This window comes from Mobula birostris, chromosome 3, assembly GCF_030028105.1.
Source record: "Mobula birostris isolate sMobBir1 chromosome 3, sMobBir1.hap1, whole genome shotgun sequence".
Lineage (NCBI taxonomy): Eukaryota > Metazoa > Chordata > Chondrichthyes > Myliobatiformes > Myliobatidae > Mobula > Mobula birostris.
This window is the reverse complement of record NC_092372.1, coordinates 185,438,901-185,462,481: the sequence shown is the minus strand read 5'-3', so window position 1 is coordinate 185,462,481 and position 23,581 is coordinate 185,438,901. Positions and strand designations below refer to the sequence as shown.

The 23,581-nt window shown below is 39.8% G+C and overlaps 1 protein-coding gene across 3 annotated transcripts in view; it reads right to left on the bottom strand.

The window, feature by feature from the left end:
* spag6 (sperm associated antigen 6) overlaps window positions 1-23,581 on the bottom strand; it is a 131,353-nt gene that overhangs the window by 4,845 nt on the left and 102,927 nt on the right. For all 3 annotated transcript variants that reach the window (XM_072252048.1, XM_072252047.1, XM_072252049.1), the window contains exons 8-9: window positions 21,489-21,680; window positions 17,905-18,021 (exon numbers count right to left, since the gene is read on the bottom strand). In XM_072252048.1, the coding sequence (XP_072108149.1) occupies window positions 17,905-18,021; window positions 21,489-21,680 (309 nt within the window). The remainder of the gene's footprint in view (window positions 1-17,904; window positions 18,022-21,488; window positions 21,681-23,581) is intronic.

Sequence of the window (23,581 nt, the reverse complement as noted above, 5' to 3'; positions counted from 1 at the left end):
TTTACTATTAGAGTAAAATAAACAATATTTCTAATTTATATTTTACATACACTGCTGGTGACAATCAATCTCCATGCATTAGATTAAACCCCAATTGTGGCCTCGTATTCAGTCTAAACCCTCCGTTCTGGCCACATATCTTGCATGCATTCTAGACCTCCGGCCCACCCTCCAAAATAATGAGTCAAGTACTGAACTATCAGGATTTCTGTACAATCAGATGCTAGATTACTTACGAGGGGTGATTGATAAGTTTGTGGCCTAAGGTAGAAGGAGTCAATTTTAGAAAACCTAGCACATTTATTTTTCAACATATTCCCCTCCTACATGTACACACTTAGTCCAGCGGTCATGGAGCATACGGATCCCTTCTTTGTAGAAGTGGTCCACAGCAGGGGTGATTGATAAGATCATGGCCTAAGGTAGAAGGAGATGAGTTATTAACTTCAAACTTTCTGCATTTTCACTCAAAGAGTTGACCTGCACGTGCATATAACGAGAGCTGTATAACTCATTTCCTTCTAAGACCATGAACTTATCAATCACCCCTGCTGTGGACCACCTGGAGGTCCAAGACACTCCCGTTACATGGACATGCAGGTCAACTCTTTTGAGTGAAAATGCAGAAAGCTTGAAGTTAATAACCCATCTCCTTCTACCTTAGGCCATGAACTTATCAATCACCCATGCTGTGATCCACTTCTGGAGGTCCAAGGCGCCGACTTCTACAAAGAAGGGATCCTCCACGACCGCTGGACTAAGTGTGTAAATGTAGGAAAAATAAATGTGCTAGGTTTTCTAAAATTGACTCCTCTTACCTTAGGCCACAAACTTATCAATCACCCCTCATATTTTAAGGTGCAGCACGGAATAGGCTTTTTGAGCTGCACTGTCCAGCAAACTTTGACAACCCCAATTTAACCATAACCTAATGACAAGACAACTTACAATGACCAGTTAACCTACCTGGTACATCTTCGGACTGTGGGAGGAAACCAGAGGACCAGGAGAAAACTCATGCATTCCATGGGGAGGACATACAGAGGCTCCTTACAGAGAACTCTGAACTCCAACAACCCAAGCTGTAATAGCATTGTGGTAACTGCTATGCTACTGTGGCATCCCAAGATTAGAATTATTGTTATTCCATAACAAATTAAACATTTCAATTTTTTGAGATTACATAGATCACATTAAGAAAGATTTCCTTATACAGCGAAAATCATGTTTTCTGACTTTCTGATTCAAGCTAAATAATTTTGTAGTGTTACGTACCCCGTAACTGGGATGCCAAACCAGCAGAAATGGACCACTAGTTGGAGTCTGGATTACTGGAAACTAATAAAGTTTTATTAAAGAAATAAGTAATACAATACTCTAATCGTAAGGATATAAATGCAACAGGTTAGCAATGATAAAACACACATGTACACAGAACTAGGGTAATAGGAATCAGCCAAGCTCTATCGCAGTCTAGGGGTAAAATGATCAGTCTCAAGTGATGCAGAGTTCAGTTGAGCTTAGTACAGTTTGCAGTAATCGCTGTTGTGCTGTTGGAGAGAGAGAGAGAGAGAGAGAGATGCAAATTTTGATTCAAGCAGACCTTTGATGTTCTTCACAGTTGGCTTTCGGGCGGACCCTTTTATGTCTTCTGTCCCGCTGTGGTCACCGACTGTGACCTCTCCGTTCCGGATACGACCGTTCTTCCGCGGTGAACCCGGCACCCAGGCAAGGGCGGACACACACAACAGGTTCCCGCCGATCGTACCTTTTCACCCTGTGAGTCTATGGTCGGTTCCCTCGAACCAGACCTCCAAACTCCCACCAACTTGTGGGGGGACACTGCTCTTCCAGGGTCTCGTTACCTCGTGATCTCGTGGTGTGTGCCGTGCCTTAGTGAACCTGTTCTTTTTATCCCCCTGCTGGGGTATCACATGTCCATCAAACTTCAAATAGTTCAGGTTCAAAGCAGCCGGTCTGTCAATATTCTGAATTGTGTTTCCTTTCCGTTATCTCTCTCTCTCTCCTCCCTCATTAACATTTTGAACGTTTCTCCATTGTCTCCCTTATCTCTCTCATTAGCATCAATCATCTGATAACTTGGTTTGTCATCACAGTAGATCGTACTCCATAAATCCCCAGGATCATTTTATCATTTTAGTTTCTATTAGTGATCTTCCAAGTCATAGATTGGTGCTTTCTTTTCAGGTTGTTAGATTCCTTCCTCCTGTTTAACAATGACTGAAATAATCTTGGTAATAAACCAGATTAGGAGAATACAGTACTGGGAACTGTATGGTCATTCACCTTAGTAGGAATAAAGGCATAGACTATTTCTTAATAGGGAGAAAATTCAGAAATCAGAGTGCAAGGGGACTTGGGAGTCCTCGTGAACGACTCAACTTGCAGTTTGGGTCGGTGGTAATGAAGGCAAATGCAATATCATTGCAAGAGGACTAGAATATCAAAGCAAGGATGTAATGCCAGGATTTTACAGCACTGGCCAGACTGCACTTGAAGCATTGTGAACAGTTTTGGACTCCTTATCTGTGAAAGGATGTGCTGGCATTGGAGTGGGTCTGGAGGAGGTTCAGAAGAATAATCCCTGGAATGGAAGTGTTAATGTATGAGGAACATTTGGGCCCATACTCACTGGCGTTTAGAAGACAGGGGGTTGAGGGGCAGGATCTCACTGAAACCTATCGAATACTGAAAAGCTTAGATAGCGTGAACTTAGACAGGATGTTTCCAATAGTGGGGAAGTCTAAACAAGAGGGCACAGCCTCAGAACACAAGGATGCCCCTTTAGGGCAGAGGAATTTCTTTAGTCAGAGGGTAGTGAATCTGCGGAATTAATTGCTACAAATGGCTGTGGAAGCCAAGTCATTGGATATATTTAAAGCAGTGGTTGATAAGTTCCTGATTAGTAAGGGTGTCAAAGGTTACGGGGAGAAGGCAGGAGAATAGGGTTGAAAGGGATAATAAATCAGTCATGTTTGAATAGCGGAGAGTGATCAATGAACTGAATGGCCTAATTCTGCTCCTATATCTTATGGAAAAAACCTTAAGAAAACTGTCAAAATACATTTAATATGTGTTAATCAATAAAGACTTCTCCACTAACTCAAGGCTGAAAACTGGACCAGTTCCTGTTTGCCTTTATTATGGTGAATGACGCATTCAATCAATTCTAAATATTATTATAGGAAAGTAAGAATACATAATGAGCAAGAAAAAGATGCACAGTCCTACAATGCACAGTGGGAATGGCACAGTCACATCTGGAACTGCAATGCGGCCTCTTAGAAACATGGACTCATCACTATTAATTAAATTATTGGTATGACTCTGATTCCTCAGGGTAAGAGCATGAATAAGTAATTGTAGCCTAGGTCAATCAGTATTCTTACTGAACATGTACTTTTATGGTCACTTCCGCAGCTGGTGAATGACTCCATATCCACAGTTACCTTCATAGTGTTTTACTTGTTCAGGTGTAACAAGTATCATTCGAAATACCATCATTTAACTTACGTCCCTAACAATGCCAGAGGAAGCAGATGCCATCAATCCTATTGGAGGTTCTGCAGTTATACATGGGTCAGACAGGCCATGAACAACAAAGTTCTTCCTTGAAGTAAGATAGCAGACTAAAAGGGTTCTTATAGCAATCTGAGAAGTTTGTGGTTATTGTTGCTCAGGTCAATATTATTTCCAAATTAATCATTTAAATTCCTCCATCACACTTAAAACAGAACATTACAGCACAGAATAGGCCCTTCAGCCTATGATGTTGAGCCAACTATTTACTATAAGATCAATCTAACCCTTTCCTCCTACATAGCCCCCTCCATTTTTCTATCATCCATGTGTCTAAGGGTTTCTTAAATGCCCCCTAAGGTATCCACTCTACCGCCACTTCTGGCAGCACATACTAAGTACCCACCACACTGTGCAAAAAAAAATTACCTCTGATATTCCTCCCCGCCCCCCACCTTTGCTTTTCTCCAGTCACCTTACAATGATGCCCCCTTGTACTAGCCATTTCTGCCCTGAGAAAAAGTCTCTGGCTATCCACTATATATACGCCTCTTATCATCTTGTACACCTCTATCAAGTCACCGGTCATTCTCCTTTGCTCCAAGGAGAAAAGCCCAGCTCTCTCAACATAAGACATGCTCTCTAGTCCGGACAACATCCTGGTAAATATCCTCTGCAGCCTCTCTAAATCTAAACACAGTATTCCAATGCCGGTCTAATCAGGGTTTTATAGAGCTGCAACATTACCTCACGGCTCTTGAACTCAATCCTTTGACAAAAATAGGCCAACATACTATACGCCTTCTTAACAACCCTATCAACTTGCGCTGCAACCTTGGATGTGAATTCCAACATCCTCTGTTCCTCTGCACTATTAAGAATCCTGCCGTCAACCCTGTATTCTGCCTTCAAATTCGGCCTTCCAAAGTGAATCACTTCACACTTTTCTGTGTTGAACATATGCTACTTCTGAGCTCACCTTTGCACTTAGCAATATCCCATTGCAACCTATAACAACTTCTACCTTATCCACAACTCCACCAACCTTTGTGTCATCTGCAAACTTACTAACCTACCCTTCCACTTCCTAATCCACATCACTTATAAAAATCGCACAGAGCAGGGGTCTCAGAACAGGTCTCTGCCCCTCACAAAGCCATGCTGACTAACCCTAATCAGACTCTGGTACTCCAAATGCTTATAATTATAGTCTCCAAGGACCTTCTCCAATAATTTGCGCAAACTGAAGTAACATCTAGGGTTACCCCTACTCCTTTTCTTGAACAAAGGAATAACATTTGCCACCCTCCAATCATCTGGTACTTACTCCTGTGGCCAATGAAGTTTCAAAAATAATTGCCAAAGGTGCAGCAATCTCTTCCCTCACTTCCCATAGTACCCTGGAATACATCCCATCCAACCCAGTGCCTTAAGTATCCTAATATTTTTCTCAAAAGTTACAGCGCACCCTCTTTCTTAATGTCAACATGTTCTAGCATATCAGCCTATTTCACTTTGTCCTCAAAAACGTTAAGGTCCCTCTCACTGGTGAATACTGAAACAAAGCATTCATTAAGGACCTAGCTTACCTCCCAGACTCCAGGCACATTTCCACTACTATCCCTGATCAGTACTACCCTCACTCTACCCATCTTCCTGCTCTTCACATATATGTAGAATATCTTGGAATCTTCCTTAATCTTACTTGCCATGTCCTTCTCGTGCCCCTTCTTGCTCTCTTAAGTCCATTCTTCCACTCATTCCAGGCTGCCTGTCTGAGCCTTGCTTCCAAAACCATTAAGTAAGATTCTTTCTTCCTCTTGACTAGATGTTCCATATCCCTTGTCAACCATGGCTCCTGCACCCTACCATTTGTTCCAGCCTCAAAGGGATAAACTTATCCAAAACCCCACGTAATTATTCCCTGAACAGCCTCCAGATGCCCGTTGTGCATTACCCCAAGGACACCTGTTCCCAATGTATTCTCCCAAGTTCCTACCTAATAGTATCATAATTCACCCTCCTACAACGAAATACTTTCCCATACCATCTACTCCTATCCCTGTCCAAGGCGATGGTAAAGGTCAGGGAGGTGCGGTTACTATTTCTGAAGCTTGGAAGGTGGGGTATGAAGGGTTATGGTCCAGGTGCAACTTCATAGAACTGGGGAGATTAATAGCTTGGCATGGACTAGATGGGCCAGACCACCTGTTTCCTGTGCTACAGTGTTTTATGACTCTAGTTTCCCTTTACATACAATATAAATTGAAAATGCTGGTAATAGTGTTAAGTTTGGGCAGCACTTATGTACAGAGGCAAAAATAGGTAGAGGTAATATAACAGTGTGATAAATCATCAAGTCTGGAATGGTTTGAGATGAACAGGTTTCAGAGTGAAGGGAGGAGGAAGGAAGAGAAGGGTATGCTGGAAGGCTGTAACAATTTAATGTAAAGTATAAGAGCGAAAAATAAAATAAGTGAACAATATTTGACAGGAGATATAAAGGGATGATGCCAAATAAAGATCTGAATTATCATGGGAAATGCTATAGATACTGGAAATCTGAAATTAAAACTGATAAAAAATGAGAGATTCTGCAGATGCTGGAGGAACTCAGCAAGTCAGGCAGCATCTAAGGAAATGAATAAACAGTCGATGTTTCGGGCTGAGGCCTTTTTTTCAGGATTGAAAAGGAAAGGGGAAGATGCCAGAAAAAAAAACAGTGGGGAAGGGGAAGGAGGCTAGCTGGAAAGTGATAGGTGAAGCCAGGTTGGTGGGAAAGGTGAGGGGCTGGAGAAGGAAGAATCTGATAGGAGAGGAGAGTGGACCCTGGAAAATCTGTTGAATCCTGGACAACAAATGAAGAACAGGTTCACTGGATCATCTACAATTGCACACATATAGCTATATAGGACCCTGGTCAGACCCCACTTGGGAGTACTGCACTCAGTTCTGGTCACGTCACTACAGGAAGGATGTGGAAACTATAAAAAGGGTGCAGAGGAGATTTACAAGGATGGTGTCTGGATTGGGGAGCATGCCTTATGAATAGGTTGGGTGAATTTGGTCTTTTCTCCATGGAGCAGCAGAGGATGAGAGTGACCTGATAGAGGTGTATAAGATGATGAGAGGCATTGATCGTGTGGATAGTCAGAGGCTTTTTCCCAGGGCTGAAATGGCTAACACGAGAGGGCACAGTTTTAAGGTGCTTGGAAGTAGGTACAGAGAAGATGTCAGGCATAAGTTTTGTTTACGCAGAGAGTGGTGTGTGCGTGGATTGGGCTGCGGACAACAGTGGTGCAGGCAGATATGATAGGGTCTTTTAAGAGACTCCTGAATAGGTACATGGAGCTTAGAAAAATAGAGGGCTATGGGTAACCCCAGGTAATTTCTAAAGTACATGTTCGGCACAGCATTGTGGGCCAAAGGACCTGTATTGTGCTGTAGGTTTTCAATGTATCTATGTTCTAAAGCTGTTGCATGAAAAAACTTAGGTATTAGCAGAAATAAAGGGGTGAACCAGGCTTATAGTAAGCCACCTTCAGAATGCTGGAAGCAAAGGAAGTTGGAGAGGATAGGAAAATTTGCTGTTGGTGAAGGATTTCCTTCTTTGTTTTTGTCAGAACTGCAACTGATTCTGCTAGAAGTACTATCCAAAAGTAATTTCTGACAAATAACCAGTTTCTTTGGATCTGATTTGGACTTACTTGTGGACTGAACTGGACCCACTGTGCCTGTTTTCTTTATTGCAAGAATAGCATATAAAAGTACATGTTTTAAAGTATTTATGCCCTCCTCCTGTATAAGTTTAGCTCATTAAAAAATTTGGCTAGACTTATGATGTTGTAGTTGGCACTTTATCCATAGTACTTTATATGTGATGACATTGTCAACTTGTGTAGCACCTAGTAATCACTAATGAACAAAATATAAGACAGTCGACCTTTCACATGTGCACCATTATTTAATAAGATTAAGGCTGAAGTTCCACTATTTCCTTAATTAACCATTTTACTTAATTAATCTTATAATACTTCGATTCCCTTAGCATCTAAAACTCTATTAAACTCTGCTTTTAATATACTCAGTGACCAAGATTTCACAGCTACCTGGATCATGAAATCCAAATGTTCCTTATCCTTTGAGTGAAGAAATCCCATCTCATCTGTGCTCTGAATGGTTGACCCCTTATCTTAATATTATACCTCTGGTTTTGGATATTCTAACCAGTAGGCACATCAACTCCACAACTAGCCTATCATGTCCCTTAAGAGTACTCAGTTTTAGAAATTTCGAATAATCTAATCCCATTCTGTTTAATTCTTCTCATATGAAAAACCCTTGGAACTAGTCTGGTCTGCACTCCCTCTGTTGTAAATGCAGTCTCCTTTGGTAAAGAAAACGACACCTACACAAAATTTTTCAGATGCAGACTCACAAGGTATCTATATAATTGGAGTAAAATATTTCTACTCCTACACTTAATCTCTTTTCCAATAAAGCCTACTATACTGTATGCTTTCCACGTTTCTTGTTCTTCTCACATGCTAACTTTCCATGATGTGTGTATAAGACTATTCAGGTGTTTCTGAACAGTAGCACCTTTTAATATCTCACCACTTAAAAGTACTCCAGGTTCCTATTTTCCTATTCAAAGTGTATAGCCTCACATTTTCCACTCTACTCCATTTACCATGTCCTTGCCCATTCACTTCAGCCTTTATTTTTAACTCCCAATAAATCATGCAGCCAATCATATTAAAAATAATGGAAATAACAGTATATTGTTTTATACTTGATAAATTCTATGTATCACACTCCTGCTCCTGACCCTTTCTCTTTGATATATTAAAAATTTCATTACCAAATGCCCTGAGCATAGATTAAAACAACTGTGCACTGATACCATTAGCTCATGGAAGCATCAATCCACAGTCCCAGTATTGCAGTGCCTGGCTAGTTGTGGTACAGGGTCAATTTGGCATTTATGTGTCTTTGTTCCCTCCTTGCTTCTCTTTCCCCATTTCCCACCCCACTTTTTCCACAGCCTGTGGTTGCTATGGAGTAAATTCCACTAATTTACTCACTTGACTCAGTGTGCAAATGGAGTGGCAGCTGAATGTTTTGAACACTTCTTAAAAGGGAGAGATTTGAAATAATCATTAAGGACGTCTAATTTTATGATACTTTGGTTACAGGTGATTTGACATTAGGAAACAAATGGCCATTTAGTGCATTAAAATGAGTGAATTCAATTTTGAGGCTTCTATGTCCTAATAGAACTTAAAAGCCAGAGCAGCATCTTCCATTAGCACCATATTAGCCATCAGTTGGATATTTGGAAGAAATTCAACAAATACATTGAGCAGTGAATGAAGCTTTTAATAAAAACTTTTTTAAAAGATTAGCTTTATTCAACACATCTACATTGAAATATTGAAACATAGTGAAATGCGTAGTTCCATGTCAACAACCAACATATCCCGCAAGTGTCACCACGCTTCTGGTGCTATCACAGTATGCCCACAACTAGCTAAGCCTAACGATGTGTCTTTGGAAATAATACTTGCCGAGGTCATAAGACCATAAGACAAAGGAACAGAATTAGGCCATTCAGCCCATCGAGTCTGCTCCGTCATTCCATCATAGCTGATCCTGGATCCCACTCAACCTCATACACCTGCCTTCTTGCCACATACTTTGATGCCCCGACTGATTGGGAAACAATCAACTTCTGCCTTAAATATATGCACAGACTTGGCCTCCATTGTCATCTATGGCAGAGCATTCCACAGATTTACTACTCCTGACTAAAAAAATTCCTTCTTACATCAGTTCTAAAGGATTGTCCCTCAATTTTGAGGCTGTGCCCTCTAATTCAGGATATCCCCTCCATAGGAAACATCCTCTCTACATACACCCTATCATCGTGTAGGACAAGTCCGTGCCTATATTTAAGGTGGAAGTTGACTGTTTCATGATCGGTCAGGGCATCAAAGGAAATTACCATCAACAGATCACTTGCAATACCTGAGGAAACAATACACTGGACTGTTGTTACATGACCACCAAGAATGCCTACCGTGCTATTCCATGCCCTCACTCTGGGAAGTCTGATCATCTGGCTGTACTTCTACTCCCTTGATATAGGCAGGGACTGAAGATTGCAGCACCAGTGGTAAGGACCAAGAAGGTATGGACAAGGGAAGCTCAGGAGCACTTACAGGACTGCTTTGAATTGGTGGACTGGACTGTATTTAGGGATTTATCTTCGAACCTGGATGAGTATGCTACAGTTGTTACTGAATTCATTAAAACCTGTGTGGATGAGTGCATGCTTACAAAGAATTACTGTACATTCCCAAACCAAAAGCTGTGGATGAACCAGGAGGTACGTCATCTGCTGAAAGCTAGATCTGTGGCATTCAAGTCTGGTGACTCAGGTTTGTACCAGAAAACCAGGTATGATTTTCGGAGGGCTTTTTCAAAGGCGAAGAGAAAATTTCAAACGAGGTTGGAGGCGACATCGGATGTACGACACATCTGGCAAGGTTTGCAAGACATTACTTCCTACAAAGCGAAACCCAGTAGCATGAATGGCAGCGGTGCTTCACTACCAGATGAACTCAATGCCTTCTATGCTCGCTTTGAAAGGGAGAATATAACTACAGCTGTGAAGATCCCATCTACACCTGATGACCCTGTGAGCTCTGTCTCAGAAGCCGACATTAGGCTGTCTTTAAAGAGGGTGAACCCTCGCAAGGTGGAAGGTCCTGATGGAGTACCCGGTAAAGCTCTGAAAATCTGTGCCGACCATCTGGCGGGAATATTCAAAGGATATTTTCAATCTACCACTGTTACGGGCAGAGGTTCCACTTGCTTCAAAAAGGCAACAATTATACCAGTGCCTAAGAAGAATAATTTGAGCTGCCTTAATGACTATCGCCCGGTAGCACTCACATCGACAGTGATGAAATGCTTTGAGAGATTGGTCATGACTAGACTGAACTCCTGCCTCAGCAAGGACCCATTACAATTTGCCTATTGCCACAATAGGTCAACAGCAGATGCAGTCTCAATGGCTCTTCGCATGTCCTTAGACCACCTGGTTAACACAACAAACACCTATGTCAGGTTGCTGTTCGTCGACTATAGCTCAGCATTTAATACCATCATTCCCACAACCCTGATGGAGAAGCTGCAGAACATAGAAACATAGAAAATAGGTGCAGGAGTAGGCCATTCGGCCCTTCAAGCCTGCACCGCCATTCAGTATGATCATGGCTGATCATCCAACTCAGAACCCTGTACCTGCCTTCTCTCCATACCCCCTGATCCCTTTAGCCACAAGGGCCATATCTAACTCCCTCTTAAATATAGCCAATGAACTGGCCTCAACTGTTTCCTGTGGCAGAGAATTCCACAGATTCACCACTCTCTGTGTGAAGAAGTTTTTCCTCATCTTGGTCCTAAAAGGCTTCCCCTTTATCCTCAAACTGTGACCCCTCGTTCTGGACTTCCCCAAATTCAGGAACAATCTTCCTGCATCTAGCCTGTCCAATTCCTTTAGGATTTTATACGTTTCAATAAGATCCCCCCTCAATCTTCTAAATTCCAACGAGTATAAGCCTAGTCGATCCAGTCTTTCATCATATGAAAGTCCTGCCATCCCAGGAATCAATCTGGTGAACCTTCTTTGTACTCCCTCTATGACAAGAATGTCCTTCCTCAGATTAGGGGACCAAAACTGCACACAATACTCCAGGTGTGGTCTCACCAAGGCCTTGTACAACTGCAGTAGTACCTCCCTGCTCCTGTACTCGAATCCTCTTGCTATGAATGCCAGCATACCATTCGCCTTTTTCACTGCCTGCTGTACCTGCATGCCCACTTTCAATGACTGGTGTATAATGACACCCACGTCTCATTGCACCTCCCCTTTTCCTAATTGGCCACCATTCAGATAATAATCTGTTTTCCTGTTTTTGCCACCAAAGTGGATAACCTCACATTTATCCACATTAAATTGCATCTGCCATGAATCTGCCCACTCACCTAACCTATCTTAGCATCCTCCTCACAGCTAACACTGCTGCCCAGCTTCGTGTCATCTGCAAACTTGGAGATGCTGCATTTAATTCCCTCACCTAAGTCATTAATATATATTGTAAACAACTGGGGTCCCAGCACTGAGCCTTGTGGTACCCCACTAGTCACTGCCTGCCATTCTGAAAAGGTCCCATTTATTCCCACTCTTTGCTTCCTGTCTGCCAACCAATTCTCTGTCCACATCAATACCATACCCCCAATACTGTGTGCTTTAAGTTTGCACACTAATCTCCTGTGTGGGACCTTGTCAAAAGCCTTTTGAAAATCCAAATATACCACATCCACTGGATCTCCCCTATCCACTCTACCAGTTACATCCTCAAAAAATTCTATGAGATTCATCAGACATGATTTTCCTTTCACAAATCCATATTGACTTTGTCCGATGATTTCACTGCTTTCCAAATGTGCTGTTATCACATCTTTGATAACTGACTCTAGCAGTTTCCCCACCACCGATGTTAGGCTAACCGGTCTATAATTCCCCAGTTTCTCTTTCCCTCCTTTTTTAAAAAGCAGGGCTCCATTAGCCACCCTCCAATCCTCAGGAACTAGTCTAGAATCTAAAGAGTTTTGAAAAATTATCACTAATGCATCCACTATTTCTTGGGCTACCTCCCTAAGCACTCTGGGATGCAGACCATCTGGCCCTGGGGATTTATCTGCCTCTAATCCCTTCAATTTACCTAACACCACTTCCCTAATGACATGTATTTCCCTCAGTTCCTCCATTTCACGACACCCTCTGTCCCCTACCATTTCCGGAAGATTATTTATGTCCTCCTTAGTGAAGACAGAACCAAAGTAGTTATTCAATTGGTCAGCCATGTCCTTGTTCCCCATAATCAATTCACCTGTTTCTGTCTGTAAGGGACCTACATTTGTCTTAACCAATCTTTTTCTTTTCACATATCTGTAAAAGCTTTTACAGTCAGTTTTTATGTTCCCTGCCAGTTTTCTCTCATAATCTTTTTTCCCTTTCCTAATTAAGCCCTTTGTCCTCCTCTGCTGGACTCTGAATTCCTCCCATTCCTCAGGTGAGCTGCTTTTTCTGGCTAATTTGTATGTTTCTTCTTTGGAATTGATACTATCCCTAACTTCCCTTGTCAGCCACGGGTGCACTACCTTCCCTGATTTATTCTTTTGCCAAACTGGGATGAACAATTGTTGTAGTTCATCCATGTGATCTTTAAGTGCTTGCCATTGCATATCCACCGTCAACCCTTTAAGTATCATTTGCCAGTCTATCTTAGCTAACCTGGGCCTCTGTACCTCCCCCTGCAATTAGATCTTTGACTTCCTAACCGGAAGACCACAATCTGTGCAGATTGGTGATAACATATCCTCCTCACTGCTGATCAACACTGGTGCACCTCCAGGTGTGTGCTTAGCCCACTGCTCTACTCTCTATATACACATGAGTGTGTGGCTAGGCATAGCTCAAATACCATCTATAAATTTGCTGATGATACAACCATTGTTGGTAGAATCTCAGATGGAGATGAGAGGGCGTACAGGAGTGAGATATGCCAACTAATGGAGTGGTGTTACAGCAACAACCTGGCACTCAACATCGTAAGACGAAAGAGCTGATTGGGCTTCAGGAAGGGTAAGATGAAGGAACATACAGTATACCAATCCTTATAGAAGTATCAGAAGTGGAAAGAGAGACTGAAGATGTCCTTGAACACTCCAGCTAGTTGGTTAACACAGGTTTTCTGTGCCCTGCCAGATATACCGTCTTGAAAGATGTGCTGATGTCAGCCTTTGAACCAGGGTCGGCAAATGCTGTGGGGATTTGCACAACTATAGCTTTATTCTCCCTTTCAACACAGGCATAAAGTGTGTTCAATTCATTAGGGAGTGAAGTACCACAGCTATTTATGATGTTAGGTTTCGCCTTATAGGAAGTAATGGCTTGCAAACCCTGCCATAGCTGGTATCTCCGATCCTAACTCTAACTTCATCCAAAGATGCTTCTTCACTCTTAAGATAGCCTTCTGTAGCTCATTCCTGGACTTTTGACAAACTTCTATAGATGTACAGTGGCGAGTGTCCTCTCTGGTTGCATTAAGGTCTGGTAATAGAAACATGGTAATGAAAACACCAATGCCCATGGACGGAAAAGTCTACAAAAAGAATACAGACCAGCCCATCACAGGAAAAGCCTTGCTCACCACTAAGCATATCTACAAGAAGTGCTGCCACAAGAAAGCAGCATCCATTATCAAGGACACCCCGACCCCCACACCATCCAGGCTGTGCTCTCTTCTCACTGCTACCATCAGGAAGGAGTTACAGGGGCCTTAGACCCAAACACCACCAAGTTCAGGAACAGTAATTACCCTTCAAGCATCAGGCTCCTGAACCGGTATGGATAACTTCACTCAGCACAACACTGAACTGATTCCACAAACTACAGACTCACTTTCAACGACTCTACAGCTCATGTTCTCAATATTATTTATTAATTCTTTCTTTATTATCATTATTATTATTGTTTTTTATTGTATTTGCACAGTTTGCCTTTTGCAGATTGGTTGTTTGTCACTGTGTTGTTTTATCATTGATTTTATTGTATCTACTATGAATGCTGACAAGAAAATTAATCTCAGGGTAGTATATAGTGACACATATGTATTTGATAAGAAATTTATGTTGAAGTTTGAATTTTGTAGAGTACTGGATCACCGGTCTTAAATGCCATAGATCTAGCCCTCAGCAGACTGCAAATCTCACACTTCATCCTGGCTTCTAGTTTGGGTAGTCCAGTATATTCTCAAAGGCACCACTCATCCATGCAGGTCTTGGTGAAGTATATTCATTCATATTTTGGTATAATTGAAGTATATTCATTCAGATCCAAAGATGAATCCCTGAATATGGTCCAGTACACTGATTCAAAACAGTCCCGTCATCTGGGAGGGGTTGTTGGAGTGGCTTGTGTAACTGCAGTGCAGCTACTGTTCAGCAGTGGTACAGAGAACGAAAGTTTAGAGTGATTGATGGGGTGCTAATCACATTAGCTCCTTTGTGCTGAATGGCATTGTTGAAGTTGCACTCATTCAGGAAGGTGAAATGTTTACCATCACACTCTGGACTTGTGCCTTTGCAGAACAGTTTTGGGATATCAGGAGGTGAGTCATTTGCTGCAAGAAACCTAGTTTCTGAGCTGTTTTTATAGCCATGGTATTTTGTGACTGCTCCAGGTGCATTTCTGATTAATGGTGACCAGCAGGATGTTGATGGTGGAGTCTCAGTAATAATAATGTCATTTAATAACAAGGGTAGTGATTAAGAAGTGATCTTAAAGATACATATTTAATCATAAAGGGGATAGAGAGGGTGAATGCACTCACCTTTTTTCCCAAGGTTGGCATGAACTAGAGGGCACAGGTTTAAGGTGGAAGGGGCAAGATTTAACAGAAACATGAAGGGCAACTTCCTTTTGTAATGAAGGGTGGTATACATGTAAAACCAGCTGCTGGAGGAAGTCAGGTACAATGAAAGTTGGACAGGTGCATGGATAGGAAACGTTTAAAAGGTTATAGGCCAAATGCTGACACATGGGACTAGTTTGGACGGGCATCTGGGTCAACATGAACCATTTGTGCCAAAGGGCCTGTTTCGATGCTATAGGACTCAATGACTCTACTGTCCTACAGATGCCTGTATGATTTTAGTAGAACAGCTTGGCTAGAGACGTAGCTTTTCCGGAGCACAAATTTTCAGTGCTGAAGTCGGGATGTTAACTGGCCCCATAACCTATGCAGTAACCAATTCTCAGTAGCTTTGTGATATCATGGGGAGGGAATCACATCGGCTGAAAAGGTAGGGATATCAGAAATTCAGAATGAATGCTCCGTTTGGCACTTCTGGCTGAATTTGATTGCGAATGCTTCAGGTTCATTTTTGAAGCTCGCATGATTAAGGATGGGGATATTCCTGTAGTCTCCTCCTCCTTTTAGTTGTTTAATTGTCTATCACCATTCACATCTAAATGTAGTAAGACTGCAAAACTTCCAAATTACCCATTATTTGTGAGATTGTTAAACCTATTACATACTGATGGCATCTGTGTAATCCTGTGTAGCAAGTTTTATTTGGCTGCTTCTTCAGTCCTCATAGAACAGGGCTAAACCTTTGGCTTAACAGTATTGGTGGAGTGAGGGAAATGGCAGGCCAATAAATAATGTTGTGGTGGTATAGATTTCTGATGCTTGCTGATGCACACTGTGTCTAATGGATATCTAGATTTGAACTCCCAGGTGTGTTCCCAGTCAATCCCATTTCAAATTATCCTAATACACAACACAATACTAGTGTGTTGATTGAGGGCAGATGCATCTGTCAGAGGTAGACTGATGAAGATGAAGTCTTGCAAGTTTATCCACCATGTTGGTGCACTCATTCAGGACTGATGCCTCCAAGCTTCCCTTGATAATGTTCAGTGGAGACACCAGCCATTAAGTGATAATCAGGTTTGCATGCCCAAGTTTGATTCAATGCCATGGAATAGCATAGTAAATTGGATTACTGTTGCCATACTTATTGAGGTACAGTGAAAATATTTGTCCTACATACCGTTTGTACAGATCAATTCATCACAAGTGTGCTGAGGCAGTACAAGGTAAAACAATAAAAGAATGCAGAGGAAAGTGTAACAGTTACAGGGGAAATGCAGAGAAGGTAAAGTGTAAGAGTCCATCTTTATGCAGCAGAGAACTTTTCCATCGTCTCATAACAGTGGAACATAAGCTGCCTTTGAACTTGGTGCTACAGTATATGCTTTCAGGCTTTTGATTAGCATCTGCAGATGACTACAAGGCCATTTCTTCTCACTCACATACAATAGCAGCACCACCTCTTTGAGGCTTTCCTACTTATGGAATGTGACATACCCAGGGAATGTAATGTAGAAGCTTGGCACAGTGTAAAGTACCACACTGAAAGCACAACTATCTCAAGTATTCCCAGGTGTTTATGAAGATCGTGTGAGGTTTAATTCTGTGCCATGTCAGAATTCAGTGCCCAGTTTGACACAGGTGATCTATCCATTTGTCCCTCTTTTCTAGCAGCCATAATACAAGTGGGTGGCTTACTGAGCTAATTATGAGCCAACCACACAGTGTAAATCTGAAGTCAGATATAAACCAAACCAAGTAAGGAAAGTGGATTACATTAACTAAAGGGCATCAAAGAGCCAGATGGGTCCTACTATGAGTTGTTGTTGTTGTTCGAAGCTTTTAACCAAATATACATTCCACAACTGCTGTTTGAACACAGCGATTTGAACCTGGGTAATATAACTGCAGCTTCACTATTGCACCATCATTCTCCCTAACTTTTGATTTTCTATGTACACCATGCATAATACTAACTTGCTGTAGCTGTTATGTTTGTCTGCATTTCCTGTCAGTTTTTCCAAGTACAAGTCCCTACGTTTAGATTTTTCATGGAAACTGCCCACGCAAGTTTGTCACTTTGTTATTACACCTTTCTGCCACTGGAGGAGCAGCCATACCAGAGCAGCAGGAGGAAATTACAAAATGTTCTGTTACAAAATTCATTCCTAACTCAAGTTGTGATACAGGAATTTATAATTCATATATAAAAGCAATTTATATGTTCATGATAAAAGCAGTTGCAATGTTTAAAATAGGGAGTAAAATAAACTTAAGTGCCCTTCATCAACTATTAAAGCTACTTAATCTTACTTTGTCTAAAGACTGTGGTTACTGAATCACTGAAAACATGCTGCAATTTGCTCTTTTCAGCGAGATTTTAAACAAATTCCATCTGTCTCTCAGGTACTCATTAAGTGATAACCTTAACCAGCGACACTCACACTCATAAAATAAGTAAAACAGTCAATTAAAATAAAATGTCTTGCCACTATTGTAAAAGCAGAGAAATTCTCTATGGTGTCTGATATTATTTATTCCTCAATCAACATTTTCAAAAAAAAATCTCGGGCTGTCTTTTGCTGTAGTGAAACCTTTGTTTTGTGAGAACTGTCACCCACATTGTCCTATATTACAGAGGTGACAGCACTTCAAATGTAGTTTACAGGTACACCTGAGATCATGAGTTTATGAGTTACTTTGATTTTATAACTGGGTGTTTTCCAATGGCCCTGTTATTTTATTTATCAAACTAATGAAGACTATAACTCTGAGAACATGAAAAAATGCAACGATTGATACAAAATAATGGCTGAGCTGATTGGTGGCTTACATGCGGTGTTTTTCTTACCTTACTGTACTGCCCAACTACATGCTTAAGTACATTGGGAGGTGCATCATGCAGTAGAGGATCAAGAGCTGGCAGATATGTGCATTTCTGCAGGATGTTCTTCAGTGCCTTTTTAGCCTAGTGGAAACAGCAATAAAGTTATCAAGAATCTATTGAAAATAATTGGCATTTGCAATTCAGTGTGTTCTACATTCTCAGAATTAGAACATCAGACTTCCTCAGTGCTTTCTGTTGGTATTGCTATAGATTTCTGAAATGAGTACACAGTCAGATAACATAGTTAAATCCAGCGAGTGGATTTAACAAGATGTTTTCACTCACAGAACAGCTACTCGCTGATGTTTTTTTGTTTTTGGTACCATTCTTTGTAAATCCCAGAGTCTGTTGTGTGTAAAAATCCCAGGAGATCAGAAGTTTCTGAGATACTCAAATCACCCTGGGTGGCACCTAATTAATTAGCTTGTTTATTTCGGCTTTTTTCTTAAAGAGGTGCCGGACGCGCTCCGGTGAGCTCCAGCTAGCACTGCACCACTACATATATCACATATCATATTAGAAAAATTAACAAAAACTTAGAGGAAGACAATAATATCATAGCACAAGCTGTCCCTGTGTTAAGAACATGTGACTTATGGGAGCCCCTACATACAAATGAGCTCCCATAATATCATTAAAACTCAAAAGTTCAATGTATGTACAAGCATTTATTAACAAATGACAGAACTACATTCCCCTCTCTCGCTCTCTTCACTTTTAATAATTATTCTTTCTTTCAATCTTATGTGCTTTTGATACCATTCATTACAATACTGTAGAAGTATGGTTACCATATTGAGTGACTTTTGTATATTTTCTGTCTTGTGGACAAAAGTGACTTGTTGATACCTTTAAAATGAGAATCTGTTCTTTACCTGGGGACAGCTGGTATGTAATCTTGCTCTAAAAGTAATGTTTTCTGAACAATTTACAGTTTTGGGTGTTATTGATAATTATTTTGGAAGATATTCAGCAATGCCTGTTACACACTGCCATATCAATGAAGAAAACAGTTTTGATTCCATCTCAGGTCACAAAGAATTTTTTGAAATATTCCAGATTTTACACTGTTCATAAGTTTCTTCCATCTTAAAAATATAAAGTGCATTGCAGACACTATAATTGTACAAAGGCATTAAATAAAAACTTGTAAATTACTGTGAGCAAATTTATCAAATAAATCTTAGTGTTTCGTTTGAGTGGCAACAAATAACTTAACCTAGTCATAAAGCTAGATATAAATGCAAAACAACACACACAAAATGCTGGAGGAACTCAGCAGGTCATGCAGCATCTATGGAAATGAATAAACAGCCAACGTTTCAGGCCAAGACCTTTCCTCAGGACTGAAAGGGAAGAGGGAGATGCCAGAATAAAAAGGTGGTGGGAGAGGAAAGAGGCTAGCTAGAAGGTGATAGGTGAACCCAAGTGTGTGGGAAAGCTGAAGGGCTAGAGAATAAGGAAACTGTAATAGGAAGAGAGTGGACCATAGAAGAAAAGGAACCCAGGGGAAAGTGATTGGCAGCTGAGAAGAGGTAAAAGGCTAGAGTGGGAAATAGAAAAAGAGGAGAAGGGGAGGCGGAATGGAAAAAAAGTACCGGAAGGAGAAATTGACATTCATGCCATCAAGCTGGAGGCTACCCAGATGAATACAAGGTGTCGCTCCTCCAGTGATGGTGGCCTCATGTCAGAATGAGAATGAGAAGCGGAATTAAAATGTTTTGCTACCGGGAAGTTCCGCTTTTAGTGGATGGAGTGTAGGTACTCGACAAAGCAGACTATGCTGTGGCATATAGTGGTCAGTAACTGGAGATGAAATTTTGTAACACATGGAATTTCACTTTTTCTTCCATCAAAGGCATGACTTCAAATTTTTAATGTTTATTCAACTAGTAAATCATTTTGAAGAATTTAGCTAAATATTTTCTTGATGTTAGCTTTTGTTTTAATTCACAAATATATATCATATTGCTTCAAGAGTCAAACTGCTATCAAGTTTTTATTGAATTAATGTCCACTAACGATATGAAGTCCATTAGTTTTCAAATTTTGGTGTAAAGAAATAAGAATTAAGATATTAACTGTGAAAATTAAAGAACTGCAGACAATTTTGCAGTGACATGCTTCAATCACCTTCTTTCAATTAGCTTATAATGTTGTTATCTTGACTGGGAAATGGAAAAGTAACATTGTGCAGGTACCTTTTTATTATAATGAACTACTGCCTGTGCAGGCCAATAAAGTGAAGGCAGTTTCTTCAAAGTATCTGCACTTTCAGTTTGATGTGCATTCATTGGTTGTCAAATGCACAAAAGCTATCTGGGCAATCATGTAGCTGCCCTTTCATCCTGTCAGCATGAAGACATTTAGGAAAATCAACTAATGGCAGTACTAGTCTTCAATTGATTTTTAGCCATAAATCAATGGGAATTTTCTGCTTGCTGTTCTGAAATGGATTAAATGCAAGAGTTAGACAGCACCTGTTGTATTTGCAAGCAGCTGCACTATGCCCATTTTAAATGTTTTCAGTTATCATGCACTCTTATATCTAATTTAAAATAAATAACAACAGTTTAATCCTTATTAGTTGCTATAAGTACACAGTATTATATTTTAATAACAGTCATATTCCAGGTAAGACACTAATAAAAAAACATCATAACTACAGTAACATATTTTTTACTGCTATTGAAATAATTAGAAAGATGTCAAGAGGAAACAGGCTGGGCTCTGAAAACAATATTTACACAACTGGTGGATCCTGTTGAATAACACAATAAGTGAACACATGACTGCATTTTTGTACGTTCTTGGTGTAGGTTCAATATTTTGTTTCACAGGTGGACAATTCAACTTCTGTTCATGCTGTAATAAAAATATTTTTACTGCACACATTAAAGCTTTAAAAAAATCAGATATTCAGTAAAAACAACAGTTGGTACTGGCTCAATCTGACATGGTTAGTGCACTAGGAAGTGATACTAAAGCCTTAAATATATATGACAAGAGTACCTATATTAAACAATGCAATGTCTAGTTTAGTAAAAGTTATACTTCATCACCTGATTTTAATGCAACTGCCAAAAATTCAAAGGCTTCTCATTAAATTACACTTATAACAAAGTCAATTAATCTGGTTTATATAAACCAGGTTATTTCTGGTTATGGAATTCTGTAATTAATCTCACTTGCATGGTTTATGACATCATCTGAAGTTCTTTGCTGTATGGTATTTTAGAAGATTGTTATCTTAGACACAAACTTTTTTTTTTAAAACAGGAGATCAGGGTTAATTTCTGTTACCAGGCACACATTAAGATTTAATTAATAAAAGAGCACCAGTGCAATAAGTTATTTAAACACAATGTTCTCTACATTTTATTTCACACAGGTAATTTTAACAACGTACTTGCTCTAAGAGCCTGAGTAAAATAAAGTTCAAAGCTAATTTGCTCTTATTTGGGCAACATTTTCTGTAATATTTAATTGTTAAATCTGATACACTGTTTGTCTGGGATTAAAAATGACAGTCTTCAGGAATGTTTTACCTTAATCTGAAGGTCTTCAGAGCTTCCAGTCTGCATGTAGAGTGCAAGGAGCTTTGGCAGAACATTTGCCACAGCAACAGCACGAGCATGCTCTGGAGTGTGTCTTCCTATCTGCCCCAGGGCCCAAGCAGATGCTGCCTTAATGTGGTCTTCTGGTTCTTCTGACAGGCAGATAGCCAACTGAGCCACCCCCTGCAGTGTTGATCAGAAGCACACCGACTTAGTCAGAAACATTACATGTGACAGCTTGCACTAATAGGCAATTTTAAAAGATTAAAAAAATAAAAGATTTAAAAGATTGCCCTATCCTACACATCTTTCTAGTAAAAGAGCAGATCAACACACAGAATATTAGTGTTGGCATTCTTTTGCTTTGACAAAATGTCAAGTATACTAAAAGTCCATAGTTTGAAGTATTACTACTTCTATAATCACTGCTGTATCATTCTACAGTAGAAGCACACTGAAAATGAAAGATAATTTTAAAAATGATAATGCACCTTCAACCCCAAAGACATAACTAAACATTTACTTAGTCAAGAAAAAGATCAAATATATTCTTAAATGTTATTTGCAATTGTAAAATCTGACCAAAATTGAAACAAAATTTTAAAAATAAACACCAATAAATATAACAAAAATGTTTTGAAATGCATTTGTCATCAATACTTAATAAAATATTCTACTGAAGAAAGATAATTGTAATACATTTATGTAAATAAGATGGAAATAAGATTGAAAGAGTGCATAGAAAATTTACAAGGATGTTGTTGGAACCGGAGGACCTGAGTTTTCGGGAAATCCTGAATACATTAGGATTTTATCCATAGAACATAGAAGACTGAGGGGAGATTTAATGGAGGCATAGAAAATTATGAGGGGTACAGATAGCGTAAATGCAAGCAGATTTTTTTCATTGAGGTTGGAGGAGGCTACAACTAGAGGTCATGGGTTAAGGGTAAAAAGTGAAATGCTTCAGGGAGACATGAGGCTGGAGCTTCTTCACTCAGAGGGTGGTGAGAATGTGGAATGTGCTGCTAGCAGAAATGGTCAGTGCGAGATCAATTTCAAAATTAAGAGAATTTTGGATAGATGGTGGGCTATAGTCTGGGTGCAGGTCAATGGGACTAGGCATATTAATGGTTTGGCACAGACTAGATAGGCCAAAGGCCTGTTTCTGTGCTGTAGTGTGCTATACTCTATAAATGTATGCATGGATTGACTATCTCACTAGTTCTTTACCTATGTCTAATACATTGTGACCTTTCTATTTTGGCAGTCCTGATGGATAAAATGCCAGACTAATCAAAATAATCACTAAAGGAAAAACATTAAATCTTTTATCTCAGATTTATATTAGAAGATTTATTAAAATAATATTAATAGCGCTGATTATTCATTTTTGTAAAATCAATGACATCTCATATACAGTATGCTGTTGAGAGAATTTTAAGTTCTATCAAATGTATTTGCTCATCTTTGAGTTTGGGTCAAAACATTTTAGAGACATGTAGCACTGTCTAAACATGTAATTGCAGTACCATTTTTAATGCTATTTCAATTGTAAAAATCACATCTGATTTTTACTGGTCAATCAAAAAGGCACAACCCTTTCATCTCATGCTTAGCGAAAAAGCCTCAAAATACACAGGATTCGTAATGAAACTGCTTAATTTGGAGACATGCTGTAATAACCATTTGATATTGACAAAATTCATCTCTTCTTCTTGGTTTTGAACTGCTGGATATTTTAAGTAACAAATTCCCTGTAATTGTATAAATATTACGGGATACATACTTTAATGTGTCCCCATGGAAAACACAATTTGTGAAATTCAGATATGAATGCATTGTATTACCAGTTCTGACATCACCACAGATTATTTAAGTAAATTTTAATAAGATTTTACTGATAAATAAAACACAATTGCAATGGAAATAGCCTTAACATTGATCATCACCATAAAATACTAAGAATATGAAATTTCAAACCCATTGAAATTAAGTAAAAGGACTGCCTGACACCAAAATTTGCATGCCACTGTTTGTATTTTTTTAAGCATTCAGTTGAGGCACAAGGAAGTTTAATGATT